Source organism: Erinaceus europaeus, chromosome 11 (assembly GCF_950295315.1).
Source record: "Erinaceus europaeus chromosome 11, mEriEur2.1, whole genome shotgun sequence".
Lineage (NCBI taxonomy): Eukaryota > Metazoa > Chordata > Mammalia > Eulipotyphla > Erinaceidae > Erinaceus > Erinaceus europaeus.
Genome location: NC_080172.1, coordinates 48,160,753 through 48,177,702, shown reverse-complemented (window position 1 = coordinate 48,177,702; position 16,950 = coordinate 48,160,753). Strand labels below are relative to the sequence as shown.

General features: G+C 51.4%; 2 protein-coding genes across 2 annotated transcripts in view; one reads left to right on the top strand and one right to left on the bottom strand.

Annotated features, from left to right (window-relative positions):
- Positions 1–16,950, bottom strand: part of IL6R (interleukin 6 receptor) — a 271,403-nt gene that overhangs the window by 99,799 nt on the left and 154,654 nt on the right. The window lies entirely within an intron of this gene.
- UBE2Q1 (ubiquitin conjugating enzyme E2 Q1) lies at positions 7,234–15,413 on the top strand. Its single transcript, XM_007525349.3, has 13 exons — positions 7,234–7,661; positions 9,702–9,806; positions 10,071–10,175; positions 10,661–10,711; positions 12,663–12,803; positions 13,000–13,084; positions 13,290–13,350; positions 13,547–13,637; positions 13,737–13,795; positions 13,889–13,937; positions 14,153–14,248; positions 14,509–14,575; positions 14,927–15,413. Exons 1-13 carry the CDS (start codon positions 7,335–7,337, stop codon positions 14,956–14,958), a joined length of 1,269 nt encoding a protein of 422 aa, XP_007525411.3. The 5' UTR covers positions 7,234–7,334; the 3' UTR covers positions 14,959–15,413.

Below are 16,950 nucleotides of genomic sequence, written 5' to 3'. Positions count from 1 at the left end.
TTCTGTGAGAGAGAGCTTATGTGCACACGTATCCATAAACTACTGCAAAATATATACCTGAAAGCAGAAGTACACTAGAGTTTGCAGTACCTCCCTAACACTTCCTCTCCACTATTCCAAGCTTGGGATCCATGATTGCTCAACAAATTGTTTGGCTTCATATGTTAACTCTCTTTTCAATCACCAGGTTCCAGATGCCACCAGGATGCTGGCCAGGCTTCCCTGGATTGAAGACCCCACCAATGTGTCCTGGAGCTCAGCTTCCCCAGAGACACACCCTACTAGGGAAAGAGAGAGGCAGACTGGGAGTATGGACCGACCAGTCAACGCCCATGTTCAGCGGGGAAGCAATTACAGAAGCCAGACCTTCTACCTTCTGCAACCCTCAACGACCCTGGGTCCATGCTCCCAGAGCGCTAGAGAATGGGAAAGCTATCATGGGAGGGGGTGGGTTATGGGGATTGGGTGGTGGGAATTGTGTGGAGTTGTACCCCTCCTACCTTATGTTTTTGTTCATTAATCCTTTCTTAAATAAAAAGTTAAAAAATAAATTAATAAATAGGGCAGGGAACACAGTATAATAGTGATGTAAAAGGACTTATGCCTGAGGCTCTGAAGTCCCAGGTTCAGTCCCACCACCAACAAAATCCAAAGCTGAGCAGTGCTCTGGTGAGAAATAAATACCTTGTGAAGTCAACATTCCCTCCATAAGCAATACTAATATTGTAAGAAATCAATAAATAGCAAAGTCTTATTCTGTTAGTGATCACCACTATTAGCTGCCCAGGCTTCCTCAAAATTCTAGTGAGATTTTGTTCTCTTTGGGTCTTAAAATAAAGCTTGACTTCCTAAACCTTGTTGTGAATCCGTACTAAGACTTGCCAGCCCACCAGAGCTGTAGAGTGGTATGTTCTCTAAGCATAGGCCTCCTCTGTTCCTCCAATTTGCCACTTTCTGACCATAGAGCCTTTTTGTAGGCTGCATGTCTTTCCTTCAGTTACAGTGAAATCCTTCCTCCTCCCTTAGGCAATTCTAATCATCCCTCAGAGTTCAGACTCTTTTAATGATTGTTTTTACCAGAGCACTGCTCAATTCTGGTTTACAGTGGTGGTGGCAGGGGAGAGTGAATTTGGGACTTTGGAGCCTCAGGCATGAGTCTCTTTGCATAACCTTTATGCTATCTACCCCCTCTTTTAATGGTTTAAACAGGCTGGAGATTTCTCAGAACACTAGAAATAGACTTAACCTATGACCCAGCAATTTCTTTCCTGGAGATTTACCCAAAGGAAAACAAAAGCAAGTAGTAGACATCTTTGTAAACCTATGTTCATAGCAGAACATATGCAAACATAGCCAAAACTCACACGCAGCCCATATGTCCAATAACAGATGAGTGGCTAAGAAAACTGTGGTATATATACACAATGGAATACTACTCAGATGTTAAACGTGGTCATTTTCTTTACCTCATCTTGAAGTCATGTTAAGTGCAGCAAGTCAAAAGGATGACAGTGGACCTAGTGGGGGTTGTACTGTTATGTGGAAAACTGAGAATTGTTATGCATGAACAAACTATTTTATTTACTGTCGACTGTAAAACATTAATCCCCCAATAATTTTAAAAAAGAGGACAAATACCTTTTTTCATTTTTAAATTTTTATTTACTGGATAGACAGCCAGAAATCAACAGAGAAGGGGTGATAGAGAGGGAGAGACAGAAAGACACCTGCAACACTGCTTCCCCACTCGCAAAGCTTTTCCCTTGCTGTAGGGATCAGGGGCTTGAACCTGGGTCCTTACATACTATAACATGTGCACTCAACCAGGTGCACCACCATCTGGCCCCAGGAGGACAAATACCTAAGGATATCACTTACTTGACAGAAAGGGAAATCAAAGAGTGAAATTTGGACTGGGTGTGGTGTATTCCACCAAAGCAAAGGGCTCTGAGGGAGGGATGAAGAGAAGGAATCTTGAGGCTGTGTTGTACAATGCATGGAGACATGAGTAACTGCACCCATTAAACCATTCATTTCCAATAAAAAATAATCAGAGCATCACTCTGGCATATGTGATGCTTAGGATTGAACTCTAGACCACTGCTGGGGTGGGGAAGCGAGGAGTGGGGGTGGTGGTGGTGGTGGTGGTGGCAGCTCTCATTGTGTCTCTTGTTTAGAAATGCTCCCCAAAGCTCTGGTCTGGTTCTCCTCACCAAACTGCAATTATGTTTGGATGTGATGGAGTCTGCATTGGTGCCAATTCATAAGCTGTCTTGATTCTCCACTGGGCTGGAGACAGATGAGGATGAGGCTTGTGTCACTCAGCACTGCTTCCCTGGTGCTTCTCAGGAAGTATGTGTTCAGTCTCTTCTCACATCGGTGAACCTATGGACTCCACCAATGCCTCAAGCTTCCTGACAGGCGAGTTCCATGACAGTAGGTAGTTTGGTCTCATTCATTCACACAACTCCTAGCAGCCTGAAATTTGTTAAATGACCTGTTGCTTCCTTTCTAATGCTCCTTCCCTCCACATTTCAGCAGGACACCTCAAAAGGACCCCACATAAGCTCCCAGATGCCAGTGAACCCTCCCAGCTAGCCAGCTAGTTGCCACACAGAACAGACCAGCATCAAGGGGGAGAAATAAGCCTGATGTCAGTGATTGATTTTGAAGCTGCCTCACTGCAGGAGTGGAGTGTGTGCAACATTGCCAGGCTGTTTCTTCTTGTTGAAATGCTTTATGTTGGGACTAGGGATGTGGCTCAGTGACAGAGGTACTGCAATGCACGAGACTCTGGGCTGGCTTCCCAGCCCAAGGAAAGAAACAGATAACAGAACAGACGGTGGCAAACTTGGTTGAGCGAACACAATACCATACATATGGACTTGGGTTCAAGTACCTGGTTCCCACCTGTAGAGGGCAGGAGAGGAGATTCACAAGCAGTGAAGCAGTGCTGCAGGTATCTTTCTCCCTCTCTCCCTTCTCTTAATTTGTCTTTATCCAAAATAAAAGGAAAAAATCTTCACTTAAAAAAAAGGAATAAGGGAGTCAGGCATAAGTCAGGCATAGCAGGTTAAGCAGAGATGGCGTAAAATGTAAGGGTGGATGTAAGGATCCCAGTTCAAGCCCCTGGCTCCCCACCTGCAGGGGGTCGCTTCACGGGCGGTGAAGCAGGTGTCTATCTTTCTCTCCCCCTCCTCTCTCCATTTCTCTCTGTCCTATCCAAAAAAAAAGGGGGGGGGAATAAAATTATTTTTTAAAGAATTTATTTATTTACTCATGAGAAAGATAGGAGGAAAGAACCAGACATCACTCTGGTACATGTGCTGCTGGGAATTGAACTCAGGATCTCATGGTTGAAAATCCAATGCTTTATCCACTGTGCCATCTCCCAGACCACAGAATAAATTCCTTTATAAATTATGCCTTGCAGTATCTTATTTTTATTTATTTATTATTGGATAGAGAAAGAAATTGAGAGGGGGTAGTCCGGGAGGTGGAGCAGTATCAGACTCTCAGGCATGAGGTCCTGAGTTCAATCCCCGGCAGCACATGTACCAGAGTGATGTCTGGTTCTCTCTCTTCCTATCTTTCTCATAAATAAATAAAATCTTTAAAAAAAAAAAAAGAAAAAGAAAAGAAATAGAGAGGGAGAGACAGAGAGACACCTGCATCACTGCCTCACAATTTGTGAAGCTTCCCCCCTGCAGGTGGAGACCAGGGGCTTGAACCCAAGGTCTCTGTGCACTGCAGTGTGTGCACTTAACCAAGTGCCACTACCCAGCCCCTGTGGTATCTTCCAAATAGCTGACTTTGTGGGTTTCCTGAGGGGACAGCTGGAATCAGACGGCAAGGGAAGATCTCTTGAGGAAAGGATGGTGGCATTGGACGTAGGACCAATACACATTAGCTACAGCTTCCTGCATTCCTTCTCTTCACTGGTAAAACAGGCAAATTGCTTAGCTTGTAATTTGCTGGGGTGTGTAAATATATGCAGGGTCAGGTGAAACAGCTCAACTGGGAATTGTGCCTGCCTTGCCATACCTCCATCACAGGTTCAAACCCCAGCCCCAATAGCAATGAAGGAAACTTCTGTTCTATTTCTGTCTTTCTCTTTCTCTTTCTCTTTCCAAGAGCACTGCTCAGATCTAGCATATGGTTGTGCTGGGGATTGAACCTGAGACCTTGGAACCTCAGGTATGAGAGTCTCTTTGCATAACCATTATCCTGTCTCTCCAGTCCCTATTTTTGTCTCTATTGAAGAAAAAAAAAACAAACCTACCTCGAACAGTTGAGCTCCAGCAACCAAGAAAAAAAAAAGTGTGTATTTGTAGAATACTCTGGCTCAGGAAATTATCTAATAAATGCAAATTTTGTTAAAAATTATATATATATCCATGAGTCAAATAAGAAAACAATGCATTTCAGGCACATGTGATGCTTGTAACTCAAACCCTGGACCTCATGCCTGATGTCTGAACCACTGCACTAACACCCTGAGCACTAACCAGGAATTAAAAAAAAAAATTATATTTATTTATTTTCCCTTTTGTTGCCCTTGTTTATTGGAGTTATTGATGTCATCGTTAGATATGACAGAGAGAAAAGGAGAGAGGAGGGGAAGACAGAGGGGGACAGAAAGACAGACACCTGCAGACCTGTTTTACTCCCTGTGAAGCGACTACCCTGCAGGTGGGGAGCTGGGGGCTGGAACTGTGATCCTTACACCTGGTCCTTGGCTTCGCGCCAGGTGTGCTTAACCCGCTGCGATACCACCCGACTCCCTTTTTTGTTGCCCTTGTTTTATTGTTGTTGTAGTTATTATTGTTGTTGGGTAGGACAGAGAGAAATGGAGAGAGGAGGGGAAGACAGAGGAGAGATAAGACTCCTGCAGACGTGTTTTACCGCCTGTGAAGCGACTCCCATGCAGGTGGGGAGCCAGGGATGAACCCGCATCCTTATGCCAGTCTTTGCGACTCACACTATGTGAGCTTAACTCGCTGGGCTACCGCCCCATCCCCCAACCAGGAATTCTTATGTCTTTTATGCTAAAAACATGCACATACAACAGCAGAGGAGATGGTGCTGTGGACAAGTTGTACTCTCAGGTTTGATGTCCTGAGTTTGATCCCAGGCCTCCTGTGTGCCAGCCAGAGGTCTGATCCTTTCAAGACTAAATCAAGCTTAAAAAACAACAACAACAACAAAAAAAAAAAAACCTTGGGGTCAGGCGGTAGTGCAGCGGGTTAAGCACATATGGTGCAAAGTGCAAGGACTGGCATAAGGATCCTGGTTTGAAGATCCCCCAGCTTCCCACCTGCAGGGGAGTCGCTTCGCAAGTGATGAAGCAGGTCTGCAGGTGTCTTTCTCTCCTCCTATCCTCTCTCGAGTTCTCTCTGTCCTATCCAACAACAGCTATGACAACAATAATAATAACTACAACAAGCGCAAGGGCAACAGAATGGGAAAAATGGCCTTCAGGAGCAGTGGATTCGTAATGCAATAACCCTGGAAACAAAAAAAAAAAATCTTGCGGGGGTGCGGGTACACCTGGTTGAGGGCACACTACAATGAACAAGGATCTGGGTTTGAGCACCACGTGTGTTTGTATTACTTTAGTGAGAGATATGGAGAACAGAACTCTGCTCAGGTCTGGCTTGTGGTGGTGCTGGGGATTGAACCCAAGACCTCAGAGCCTCAGGCATGAGAGTCTTCGCATAACCATTATGCTGTCTCCCCAGCTCCCTGCAAGATTTTTTAAAAATATTTTTATTTATTTATTGGATAGAGACAGCCAGAAATCGAGAGGGAAAGGCTGTGTGTGGAGCGGGAGAGAGGCACCTGCAACACTACTTCACCACTCAGAAAACACCCTACTAGTGGGGACTTGGTGCTCAAACCCAGATTGGGCGGCGGCGCACCTGGTTGAGTGCACACATTACAGTGTGCAAAGACCTGGGTTCAGGCCTCCAGTCCACCTGAAAGAGGGGAAGCTTCACAGTGAAAGTGCTGCAGACGTCTCTCTTACCTCTACTCCCCACTCCCCTCTCAATTTGCCTCTACCAAAAATAAATACATAAAATATCTCACTTTTGTTTTGTTTAAAATCTTGAACATACAAGACTCATCCCAAAGTGACATGCAGTTAGCTGTGCAGGTTAGAGCAAACACAGCCCAGGAGTACCAGGGGTGGCTCGCTCAGCGCTAACTGCCCGTTCTGTGAAAGGCCGCCTGGATCCACTGCCGACCAGGAGGGGCCGGGAGAGGGTGACGGCCGAGGGCCCGAGCCCTGCTGGCCCTGACATCCGCAGACCGACGCTCGGGGCTCCGGACCTCTGGCAACTGCTCCTTCGGGCTGGTGTCACGTCGCGAGGGCCGGCGGGACCAGGGCGGCGCTGGACTTCCCCTCGGCCCCGGCCGTGCAGTCCGGGCGCTGCGCCGGCTCCCTCCCCGTGGACGGTGCCGCGCGGGGACGGGGGGGGGGGGGTGGTGTCGCACTACTGACTAGCGGCTCGGCCCGGCCCGGCACGACCCGCTCCCATCCCAAGGACTCCTTCCACCACCGGGTTCTCGGAAGCCGGCCCTGGTTCCCCGAGCCCCGCGCGCTGGGGGAAACCGAGGCTGGGCGGGCAGGTGTCTCACCCAAGGTCACAGCGCACCCCCGGGGTCACCGAGTCTCCGGGCCAGGGCGTCAGCAGCCCCGTCCCCAGCTAAATCGCCAAGCGCTTGCTTCCGGCGGAGTGAAGAGCCCGAGGACAAGACCCCACTGGGGCCCCGATCCCGGCGGGGCGAGACGGCGCAGCTAAGCCTCAAGCCGTCTCAGGGCCGTTCGGCCACTATGAAAGGGGCGGGGAAAGGGTTCCCGGCAGGAAGCGGATCCGCGCGGGTAGCTTCTGGGAGCACGCGGTGCCGGCTCACGTGACAGGGGAGCACCGCCGCGTGCACGCACTTACGTACGTACGCACTTACGGACGCCGCTCGCACGGAGGCGCAGAAAGCAGCCAACCCTCAGCCCCGGTCACATGTAGAAGTTGGCAGTGGAGAGCCAAGGGGCGGGTCGTCACGTGACAGGGACGCGCGCGGGCCGGTCACGTGAGGGAGCCAAGAGGCGGGGCCGCCGAAGAGGAGGAGGGGCACGCGGCTTCCGGCGGCTTGGGGGGGGCTGGCGAGCGGAGGGGGGGGGGGGGCCCTGTCCCGGAGGTGGCGGCGGCGCCATCTTGGCGAAGGGGGGATCAGGAAGTGCGGACCGCGGCGGCGGCGGCGGCGGCGGCGGAGCCCGGAGCGGAGGCCGGAGGCTCCCGGCCCGCCGGCCCCGGAGCGGAGCGGAGCGGAGGATGCAGCAGCCGCAGCCGCAGGGGCAGCAGCAGCCGGGGCCGGGGCAGCAGCTGGGGGGCCAGGGGGCGGCGCCGGGGGCCGGGGGCGGCCCGGGGGGGGGGCCGGGGCCGGGGCCCTGCCTGAGGCGGGAGCTGAAGCTGCTCGAGTCCATCTTCCACCGCGGCCACGAGCGCTTCCGCATTGCCAGCGCCTGCCTGGACGAGCTGAGCTGCGAGTTCCTGCTGGCCGGGGCCGGAGGGGCCGGGGCGGGGGCCGCGCCCGGGCCGCATCTGCCCCCCCGGGGGTCGCTTCCCGGGGAGCCCGTCCGCATCCACTGCAACATCACGGTGAGGACCCTCGCGCGCGCCGCCCGGGGCCCGGCCGGGGCTCAGGATCCCCCCGCACAGTCGCCCCCGGAGGACCGGCAGGCCCGGCTCCTGCGGGCTGTTCTGGTTTCTGCCCCTGGAGCTTCTGCGGGGCGCTTGGGGTCTCTCGACTGTGAAATAGTGAGGGACACCCCGACATATGGCGCCCCGCTGCCCCTTCCCATGAGCCCACCCACACCACAGGTTTCGTGACCCACACTCCTCTGGGCACCCCGAGGATATGCCCTCGCCACCTGGGGACGCCCCCTTCCCTTCCCCGCTCTCCCCCACTTCCGAGCCTCTGCACCGGCCTCAGCTGGGGGACCCGAGTTGGGGCTCTGCCCTCAGTGGTCTCCCCTCTCAGTAGCACCTTTGAGGAGCCCGTGGCCACCTGTGGGAGCCTTCGCCGGCGTCCTCCCGCAGCCCCTCTCCCACCTCTAAATCTCCCCCAGATGTTGGCAGCTGACTGAGTCGCCCTCCCCTTTGGGCTCTTTCCTTCCGGGTGGGGTAATCTCTCGTCTCCTTTTGCCCCAGCTGGCAGGGAGCTGCCACTCCCCTCCTGTTCCCTGCGAGTCCCCAGTGACCCCCGGCCGCTGCCTTGTGCGGTCTGCCCCGTTTATCCCCAGCGGGGGCGGAGGGACATTCTGCCTTCCCCAGTGGCCCTCCCTTGGGACCTTCTGCCCCCCCATAGACTGGGAGACTCTTCCTGTCTTATCTGTCCTTGAGCATCTCTTAGGGGGGGTGTCTCTGATAATCTGGGGGTGCTGCCACTGTTTGGGCACAGCACTTGAAAGGGCTGGTTATCTTCTTTCTCTTTGGGGGAAGCATTCCTCTGGGGGATGGTACCCAGGTAGGCAGCAAGGAATGGGGGTGGGGGCTGGGGAAACACTTGACCAGAAATCAGTTTCACCAATTCACATCTCTTTCTTCCCTCCCTCAAACCAGGTCAGGGTTTGGTGAGGTAAGCGTCAGCTCAGACCCACCCACACTCCAGGGTCCTGTTTCTTTTCCCATTTTCCACCCTCACTATCTTTTTTTTTTTTTTTTTCCTTGCTGGGAAAGTTAAGATTGAAGGGTGCAGGGTGGCTTTGTCAAGGGAAGATTTGAGCATCTTAGAGAAGTTGGTCTTTTTCAGCATGAGGCGGCAGAGCTGCCCCCCCCCCATGGGAGTGGGTAGGATTTGCACTGCAGGTATAGGTACCCTAAGTTAACTTTGCCCCTGAAGTAATAAGACCTCTTATGGGTAGGTCTGCCCTCATCTGGCTACTTGTCAGTTACTGGGAGCCACCTGCCATCTTTGTCCTTGGAAGAAAGTTGGTTTAGTAATTTCTCAGCTTCCCTGTATCCCTGACAATGCTGGGAAGAGAGGAGCCAAGCCCTGTTGGGCTGGCATTTTGTAACTGTAGCTCAGGAATGCTGGGAACTTTAGTGTGGGCTTCTCTCTCTGGCCCACCATGAGGAGGCCTGTGGTCTTTGCCTTGATCAAGGGTGAAAGGCTCCCATTGGAAGGACGTGAGACTTGCCCTTGCAGGGCTATGCCAGACTGGAATGATTTACCCTGTTGCCCTACTCTGTACAGGCCCAGGAGATAGTTAGCATTTTACCCTCCCTCCCTGATCAGAATGAAAGTGACTGCCCTCTGCCTTTTTCATACTGGTGTGAATATGCTGAGGTGATTCTCCAGCTAATTACAGAGTTCGAAGAGTGAAGGGGCAGATAGATGCAGTCTGAAAAGGGGGAGGCCTCCCTACCCATCCCCCCCAGCCCCAGAGTTTGGCTTTTTTGTTTACTCAATAGAAAAAGGTGAACAGTCCAGCCTTCTCAGGAAGAGTTCTCCCAGGAACAACTTCTGGGACTTCTTGAGAATCTGCTGGGTTAGGTGCTACCCTTCTGGGCTGGGCCTTTGTTGGGGTGGGGACACAGCAAAGTGGCATAGTCTTGGGGGGCAGAGTGTAGCCAGAAACCTAGCTTTCCCCTAGAGGTATTTATCGTCACCCCCCACCCCCATTCTTATTCCCTCAGGAGTCATACCCTGCTGTGCCCCCCATCTGGTCGGTGGAGTCTGATGACCCTAACTTGGCTGCTGTTTTGGAGAGGCTGGTGGACATAAAGAAAGGGAATACTCTGGTGAGGGGCCCATGGTGTGTGTGTGTGGGGGGGGTAGACTTTGTTCCACGTCACAAAGACTCTGAAGGGAGTTAAATTTGGGAAGTGGGCAGAGCACTTTGATCACCATCTGGGGGCAGACTCCTTAGAGAAGTGGTGAGCCCTGACCCAGGCCTGGCAGAGTGGACTCCTCCACATGGTTGCATGGGTATATGGTACAGATTCAGGACATCATATCAAGGTGACGGTAGAATGTTTAATGTCACTGTGGTCCCCTCCTCCCAGCTGTTGCAGCATCTGAAGAGGATCATCTCCGACCTGTGTAAACTCTACAACCTCCCTCAGCATCCAGATGTGGAGATGCTGGACCAGCCTTTGCCAGCAGAGCAGGTTAGCAGCTGAGGGGTCCCCAAAGCTGTGGTCTCTCCACCCTCCCCTCCCTCATGTGTCCCCCATCCCCGCTGTGGGGCCTTCGGAGCTTCCTCCCTTTCACCAGAACTTACTTTCATGGGTAACACCCCATTTTGAGAGAGTGGTGGAGACTTATCATTGGTATTCACCACTGGTGGCCCTTGGGGACCCACATTAAATACCCAGAGACAGTCAAGGAAAAGGAGTTCTTGGGAAATGGAAATGGGTTTGTAAAGTCAGCAGCAGAAATAGCCTTTTTGCTGCCCTTACTCTTTGGTGTCTGGTAGGCATGAGTGACAGACTATCTTCCCATGGACTGGCACTTCTGCTCAGGCCTGGTAGGTGGGGAGGCTGGTGATATTGCAGTTGTGCCCAGCTTCCAGTACTGGATGCTTAGGGGAGGTCACAGGCTGTGATCCAGGAAGCTCCAGGGTTCTGATGCCATCTTTTCCTTCTCACTGCAGTGCACACAGGAAGATGTGTCCTCAGAAGATGAAGATGAGGAGATGCCTGAGGTAGGCTTGCCCTCCAAGGCAGTGCTAGTGGGGACCTCTTTCATTTAGTTGAAAGGAGAATGCATGATACACAGACCTGCACTGTAGAACTTGAGCTATAAAGGCAGATTTCCTGGCTTGGAGAATAGCCAGTGAGTTTGGGAGGGGAGAGAGGTACACATATTAGCTGCTAAGGACCAGACAGCAAGTCACTTTCAGTTGGCTTTGAGTCAGATCTCAGTTTGCTTCCTGGGTAGGTTGACTTTTAATTTGGGAGTTTTACCTAACCGCACTAAACTGCGTTCTCCTTATTACAGAAAAGGTTTGCATATCTGTAATACTGAGGATGATTGTTGTAAGGATAGTGAAGCATTGTGTTAAATGCTTCATAGAACATAAAACTTAAAAACGTGAGTTTCATTCAGGCTGGCACGGTAGCTTGCTTGCATAGTGCAATTTGCTTTGCACATGATCCAGGTTCAAGCCTGACCCTCACTGTACTAAAGGGAAGCTTTGGTGCTGTGATGTCTTTTTCTCTGTCTCTTTTTGGAGGAACAAAAAAGTCAGTCTGGAGTGGTGAAACCCTAATGGTGACCAAAAAAAAAAAAAGAACTTGTGTTGTGGTCCGGGAGGTGGCGCAATGGATAAAGCATAAGGTCCTGGGTTCGGTCCCCAGCAGCACATGTGCCAGAGTAATGTCTGGTTCTTTCTCTTTCTCATGAAGATATAAATTAAAACTTAAAAGAAAAAAAAAAAAAGAACTTGTGTTTGGGAGAATCCGGCGGTATTGCAGCAGGTTAAGCGCAGGTGGCACAAAGCGCAAGGACTGGTATAAGGATCCCAGTTGGAGCCCCCGGCTCCCCACCTGCAGGGGAGTCACTTCACAAGCAGTGAAGTAGGTCTGCAGGTGTCTTTCTCTCTCCCTCCCTCTGTCTTCCCCATCTCTCTCAATAATCTCTCTTTCCTGTCAACAACATCAATAATAACTATAACAGTAAAACAACAAGGGCAACAAAAGAGAATAAATAAATATAAAAAAAAATTTTTTTTAAAAACTTGTGTTTAAGTCAGGAGTTGTTATATCTATGTTCTCTGCCAAGAGCTAGGTAAGTTGGACATGATAATTAACCTCACTAGACCTCAGCCTCCTTGTTCACATTCCTGGAGTGATGGCCTGTGGCTGTAGGAATTAAATGAACTAGTGTGTGTGTAGAACTTAGTACAGTGTGTGTTACGTAACACGCACCCAGCAGCTGTCAGTTATGTAGTGAGCTTAGTATTGCCATGTCTGGCCAGAGCAAGGTGACCACTGGCCTGTTTGTTAATTAATGTGTCTTCTCCTGCAACTACTACAATTTCATAATGGTCTTCAGATGGGTGGAAGATTAGTGATAGACAAAGCCCACTCTTCCCAGGGGTTTATGGCCAACCTCCCCCACCTGCAGTGTTTGATGGACCGGAGCCCCTCCCCTGCAGAGTGTGAAGGACTGTTGGCTCACTTAGTGCCAGGTGGCTGAGGGGCTGGTTCTGTTCTTGACCTCTAGTCCGCCTTCCTTGTTTCCATCTCGGCCATGCGTGCATTGTACATTCTGGTTCAGCCTTGTCCTTGGGGGAGGGCACATTTCTACTCTGGGCCCCTCTTCCAGGTCTGGGGTACTGTAGTCACCGACACGTGAGCTCTGAGCCTCAGTGTCAGGCCAGTGTCATTCCAGGAGTCAGGGAGGACTCTACTGCCAGAGGAGTTGGGGCAGGAGAGGGCTGGGTCCCTGCTTGTTTTCTGAGAACCTGTCTGCTGCTGCTGAAGAGACTAGTCTTGCCTTGTAGCTTGTGGAGGGCTGGGGATTGTTCATGAGCGAGCCAGAGTGACTACAGTTCCTCAGCTTGTGGCTCTAGGCCAAATGGCTCTAGAAGGCCCCAGTCCCTGTCCATAGGCTGCCTGAAAACATGGGTTGCTTTTCTCTTCTGGCCCCAGGACACCGAAGACCTTGATCACTACGAAATGAAAGAGGAAGAGCCTGCTGAGGGCAAGAAATCTGAAGATGATGGAATTGGGAAAGAAAACTTGGCCATACTAGAGAAAATAAAAAAGAACCAGAGGCAAGATTACTTAAATGTACGTGCTTTCTAGGGTGAGGCGGGATTGAGGGGTTGCGGGTACCCACTGAGAGGTGATGAACTGTTGTATTGGTGGTGATTTATGGGTGTGCCTGATCTTCACCTGAGCCCTGGGCAAGGTGCCAGCCCACCTCTGAGGTCTGATCTGCATGTCTGCATGGCCTTGATTTCTGTCTGACCCTTCTCCTTTGCAGGGTGCAGTGTCTGGCTCGGTGCAGGCCACTGACCGGCTGATGAAGGAGCTCAGGGATATATACCGATCACAGAGTTTCAAAGGCGGTGAGTCGTGTGCAGAAAGGCACGTGAGGCAGGGGTACCCGGAGGTGGTGGAGTACACAGCCAGGAATAGAACTTCTGAAAGCCAGCATCATAGATCGGATATGTCTGTCTGGGATCAGGCTGGTGCCTTGGAGCTCTCCTCTGTAGCAGGGCCTGCTCACCCCTGGGTCCTCCTAGTGACACCCGTCCCCTCCCCTCTTTCCAGGAAACTATGCAGTCGAACTTGTGAATGACAGCCTGTATGATTGGAACGTCAAACTCCTCAAGTAAGTGGGGTTTGGGGCCAGGTTGGGAAGGAAGCCGAGTGGCACGCTCAAAGCAGCTGTGGCAGGGGTCTTTAGGGTCATCCCCCCCAGCATACCAGCAGCACCTCAGGGGTAGGTGGGCAGTGGGGGTCAGTTGAGTGCTGGCAGCAACTTCTGTGCTGGGGTCAGAGCTGAGGACAGGCCCGCTGCTTCATAGGGTGGACCAGGACAGTGCTTTGCACAATGATCTCCAGATCCTCAAAGAGAAAGAAGGAGCTGACTTCATCCTCCTCAACTTTTCCTTTAAGGTAAGACTCACCTGTCTTTTGCCGCCCTCTACACCCCCCCCCCCCTTCCTGCTATGCAGTCCTCTGTGGAGGGCTGACTGTGGCCTCTGTCCCTTTCAGGATAACTTTCCCTTTGACCCACCATTTGTCAGGGTCGTGTCTCCAGTCCTCTCAGGAGGGTGAGTGACCGGGCAGGGGAGAAGGCAATTCTGCCAAGTGCGTGGAGGGACCCACTGTTTGGGCAGCACAGCTCAATAACCTTTTTTGTGCAGGTATGTTCTAGGTGGAGGTGCCATCTGCATGGAACTTCTTACCAAACAGGTGAGCCTGTGTTTTGTGCTGGGCTGGGCTGGGCTGGGCATTGAGGGTTGAGTGTCCTGAACACAAGTGTCCTGTGGCATTTGCATTCTGCTAGATGGGGCCTGCACCCGTTGACCCAGGTGCTGCTGTTGTGGGACTGAGGGCAGGGGGCCTCTGCACACTAGCTTTCTCTGAAGAGTCCTGACTGGCTTGCTCTGTTCTTCCCTACCTCTCAGGGCTGGAGCAGTGCCTACTCGATAGAGTCTGTGATCATGCAGATCAGTGCCACACTGGTGAAGGGGAAAGCACGAGTACAGTTTGGAGCCAACAAAGTAAGGAGCCTGGTGCCGGGTGGTGAGCAGGCTGGTGTTGGGGGCTAAGGGGAGAAGACCTGAGATACTTGGGGTGGGGGGGGACACAGAAGCAAAGCCTAGTCTGGGGTACCTCTCAGACTTAGGGCAGGGCAAAATGACATCAGGTCAGGGCACTTGGTGGATCACCGGAGCATGGTGCTGGGAGCTGGGCTACCAGGTCTGCTTGGGGCAGTCAGATATCGCAGGCTCTAGCCTGACCCAGTGCTTCCTTTTTTCAGTCTCAATACAGTCTGACAAGAGCACAGCAGTCCTACAAGTCCTTGGTGCAGATCCACGAAAAAAATGGTGAGGCTGGAGCCAGGACTCGAGAGATCTGGACATGCCACCACCCTCAGTCAAGTAGCAGGAATCCCTTTTGGTTTTTGAGTCACATCTTCTGCTAACACATGGCCTCACCCAGCTCTCCTTCATACCCTCCAGAACAGTGCATGAGCACCTGGGACTGCTGCCCATGAGTCCCTTCCCTTTGACTCTAGGCAGGCAGTTGAAGTTGCCCACACACATACTGCTTTGTGTACACTGGGAGACCCTTCCCAGGACCTGCAGGCTAGAACCCTGAAGCTGTCTGCAGTAACTGAGGCTGGGGAGTGGGGGAAAACCTGCACACTCACTGACTCTTCCTGGTTCCCTTTGCAGGCTGGTACACACCCCCAAAGGAAGATGGCTAACCCTGGAAGGCCGTCACCTCCTCCCTCCCCAGGCACCACTGGACCAATTACCTTTGAATGCTGTATTTGGATCTCACGCTGCCTCTGTGGTTCCCTCCCTCATTTTTCCTGGACGTGATAGCTCTGCCTATTGCAGGACAATGATGGCTATTCTAAACGCTAAGGAAAAACACACACAGAACTGTTTAAGTACTCAAGACTGACTTACAGACCAACCAACCACCTGGCTGGAACCCTTGCTAGCAGGCATTCTTATAAAAGAAACTTTCAAGCCTCCTTATATTGCTGGAAACTCAGCTGTGCTCCAGACTAGAGCCTCCTTACCTATGCTATGGATTTTTAATTTATTTTCTCTTATTTCATGTACACTGCTTTTTTTGGTTACAGTGTATGATGGATGTGTATGGAAAAAAAAATGTATCTTTGGGAAAACAATTACAGTTTGTTAATTTGAAGATGCTGGTCTTGACTCATCTTTATTTTGACTCCTCCATCCCGCCCCACCTCCATTCCTGAACTCGGGTGGCTGGGGAGGGGTGCTGAGCCCACTGCAGCTGTGGTGGCAAGGAGAGGCTGCACTGGCTGATGGAGCACATGCCCGCCTGTCCCTAGAGCTCTCCTGAAGGCCTCTGGAGTGACTGTCACCTGACCCCCTTGCAACACAGAGCCTGGCCTGCTGAATGGTGACCTCCATTTCTAGGACGACTCATCTAGATGCAGATGTTTTCCAGTGTCTAAGAAAAGGCAATGAGGAAGGAGGTTTAAGAGGCTGCTCCATAGGATTGCTTTGAAACATGTTGGCCATCTCCCAGGTGTGGACAAGGTTTCCTGGTCTCAGCCATACACTGTGGCCACCATACTGCCGTTCCTGGGTTCCCCTCTCAGAAAGTGGCTTTTGACTGGCACTGAAGAGTGACATGGCTTATGTTCCACTACTGTCTCTTGTCTCATTCTTTTAACAGGGAAAAGGTCCACAGCTCTGGTGTTAACTCTGGGCTCTTCCCTTCAGGTGGGCCTATTGGAAGGCTCTGATGCTAAGGGCCTGCTCTCTGCATGTGTGTCCTATCTACTCTGGGGCCTGCTGGGGAGGAGTGTGTCATCTGTACCTACTGAGTGCCACCTGCCACCTCTGATCAGCTGCCTTGTTTGGGGGCTGATGGCCACTTAGGAGCAACTCTGCCCCCAAATTGGATGAGGTTGTGGGGGGGAGGGGTAATAAATGGAGGCCCTAAATTTACAACACTCGGACTTGGCAACACTTGCCTGGAGCCTGTCTGCCAGAAGAGTTCAGTGATTTGAGAACAATGATGTTCACACTGGTCATCCCTGCCCCCCACCCCCACTTTTTTTTTTTCTTTTATGGGATTTAAAACATCTTGCTGCTTCAGGTGGTGGAGAGTTCACCAGTCCCAGGGGATGCTGCTCTGACTACTACATCTGTCTGACTAGGGTGCTAACATGCTGAGGTAGAGACAAAAAGGGGCCATGAGGGTCAAACTTACACTGAGATCAGACCTTCCAGGCCTGTGGCTTCTGCGCTGATGCCACCCCTGCCTGGGATGTAGATTGTGTTTCAAGTATGTGTACTGTGAGCTGTCCTCTGTATATGTATTTTGTAATGTATTTTTCTCATCTACCAAAGGATGACACAAAATAAAATTATTTAAATAGTTTGGCTCCAGTACTGTTATTTTAAGAAGTACTGGTTTGGTGTAGAGACCCACCCTACTAGGGAAAGAGAGAGGCAGACTGGGAGTATGGACCGACCAGTCAACGCCCATGTTCAGCAGGGAAGCAATTACAGAAGCCAGACCTACCTTCTGCAACCCACAATGACCCTGGGTCCATGCTCCCAGAGGGATAGAGAATGGGAAAGCTATCGGGGGAGGGGGTGGGATATGGAGATTGGGCGGTGGGAATTGTGTGGAGTTGTACCCCTCCTACCCTATGGTTTTGTTAATTAATCCTTTCTTAAATAAAAAAGAAAAAAAA

What these genes read in the sequence shown, in the direction of transcription:
- UBE2Q1 (XM_007525349.3), top strand. Translation starts at nt 7,335, where the DNA reads ATGCAGCAGCCGCAGCCGCAGGGGCAGCAGCAGCCGGGGCCGGGGCAG. An exon ending in TAAAGAAAGGGAATACTCTG is followed by an intron (nt 9,807 to 10,070) that starts GTGAGGGGCCCA and finishes CCCTCCTCCCAG; the next exon opens with CTGTTGCAGCATCTGAAGAG. An exon ending in ATCACAGAGTTTCAAAGGCG is followed by an intron (nt 13,085 to 13,289) that starts GTGAGTCGTGTG and finishes CCCTCTTTCCAG; the next exon opens with GAAACTATGCAGTCGAACTT.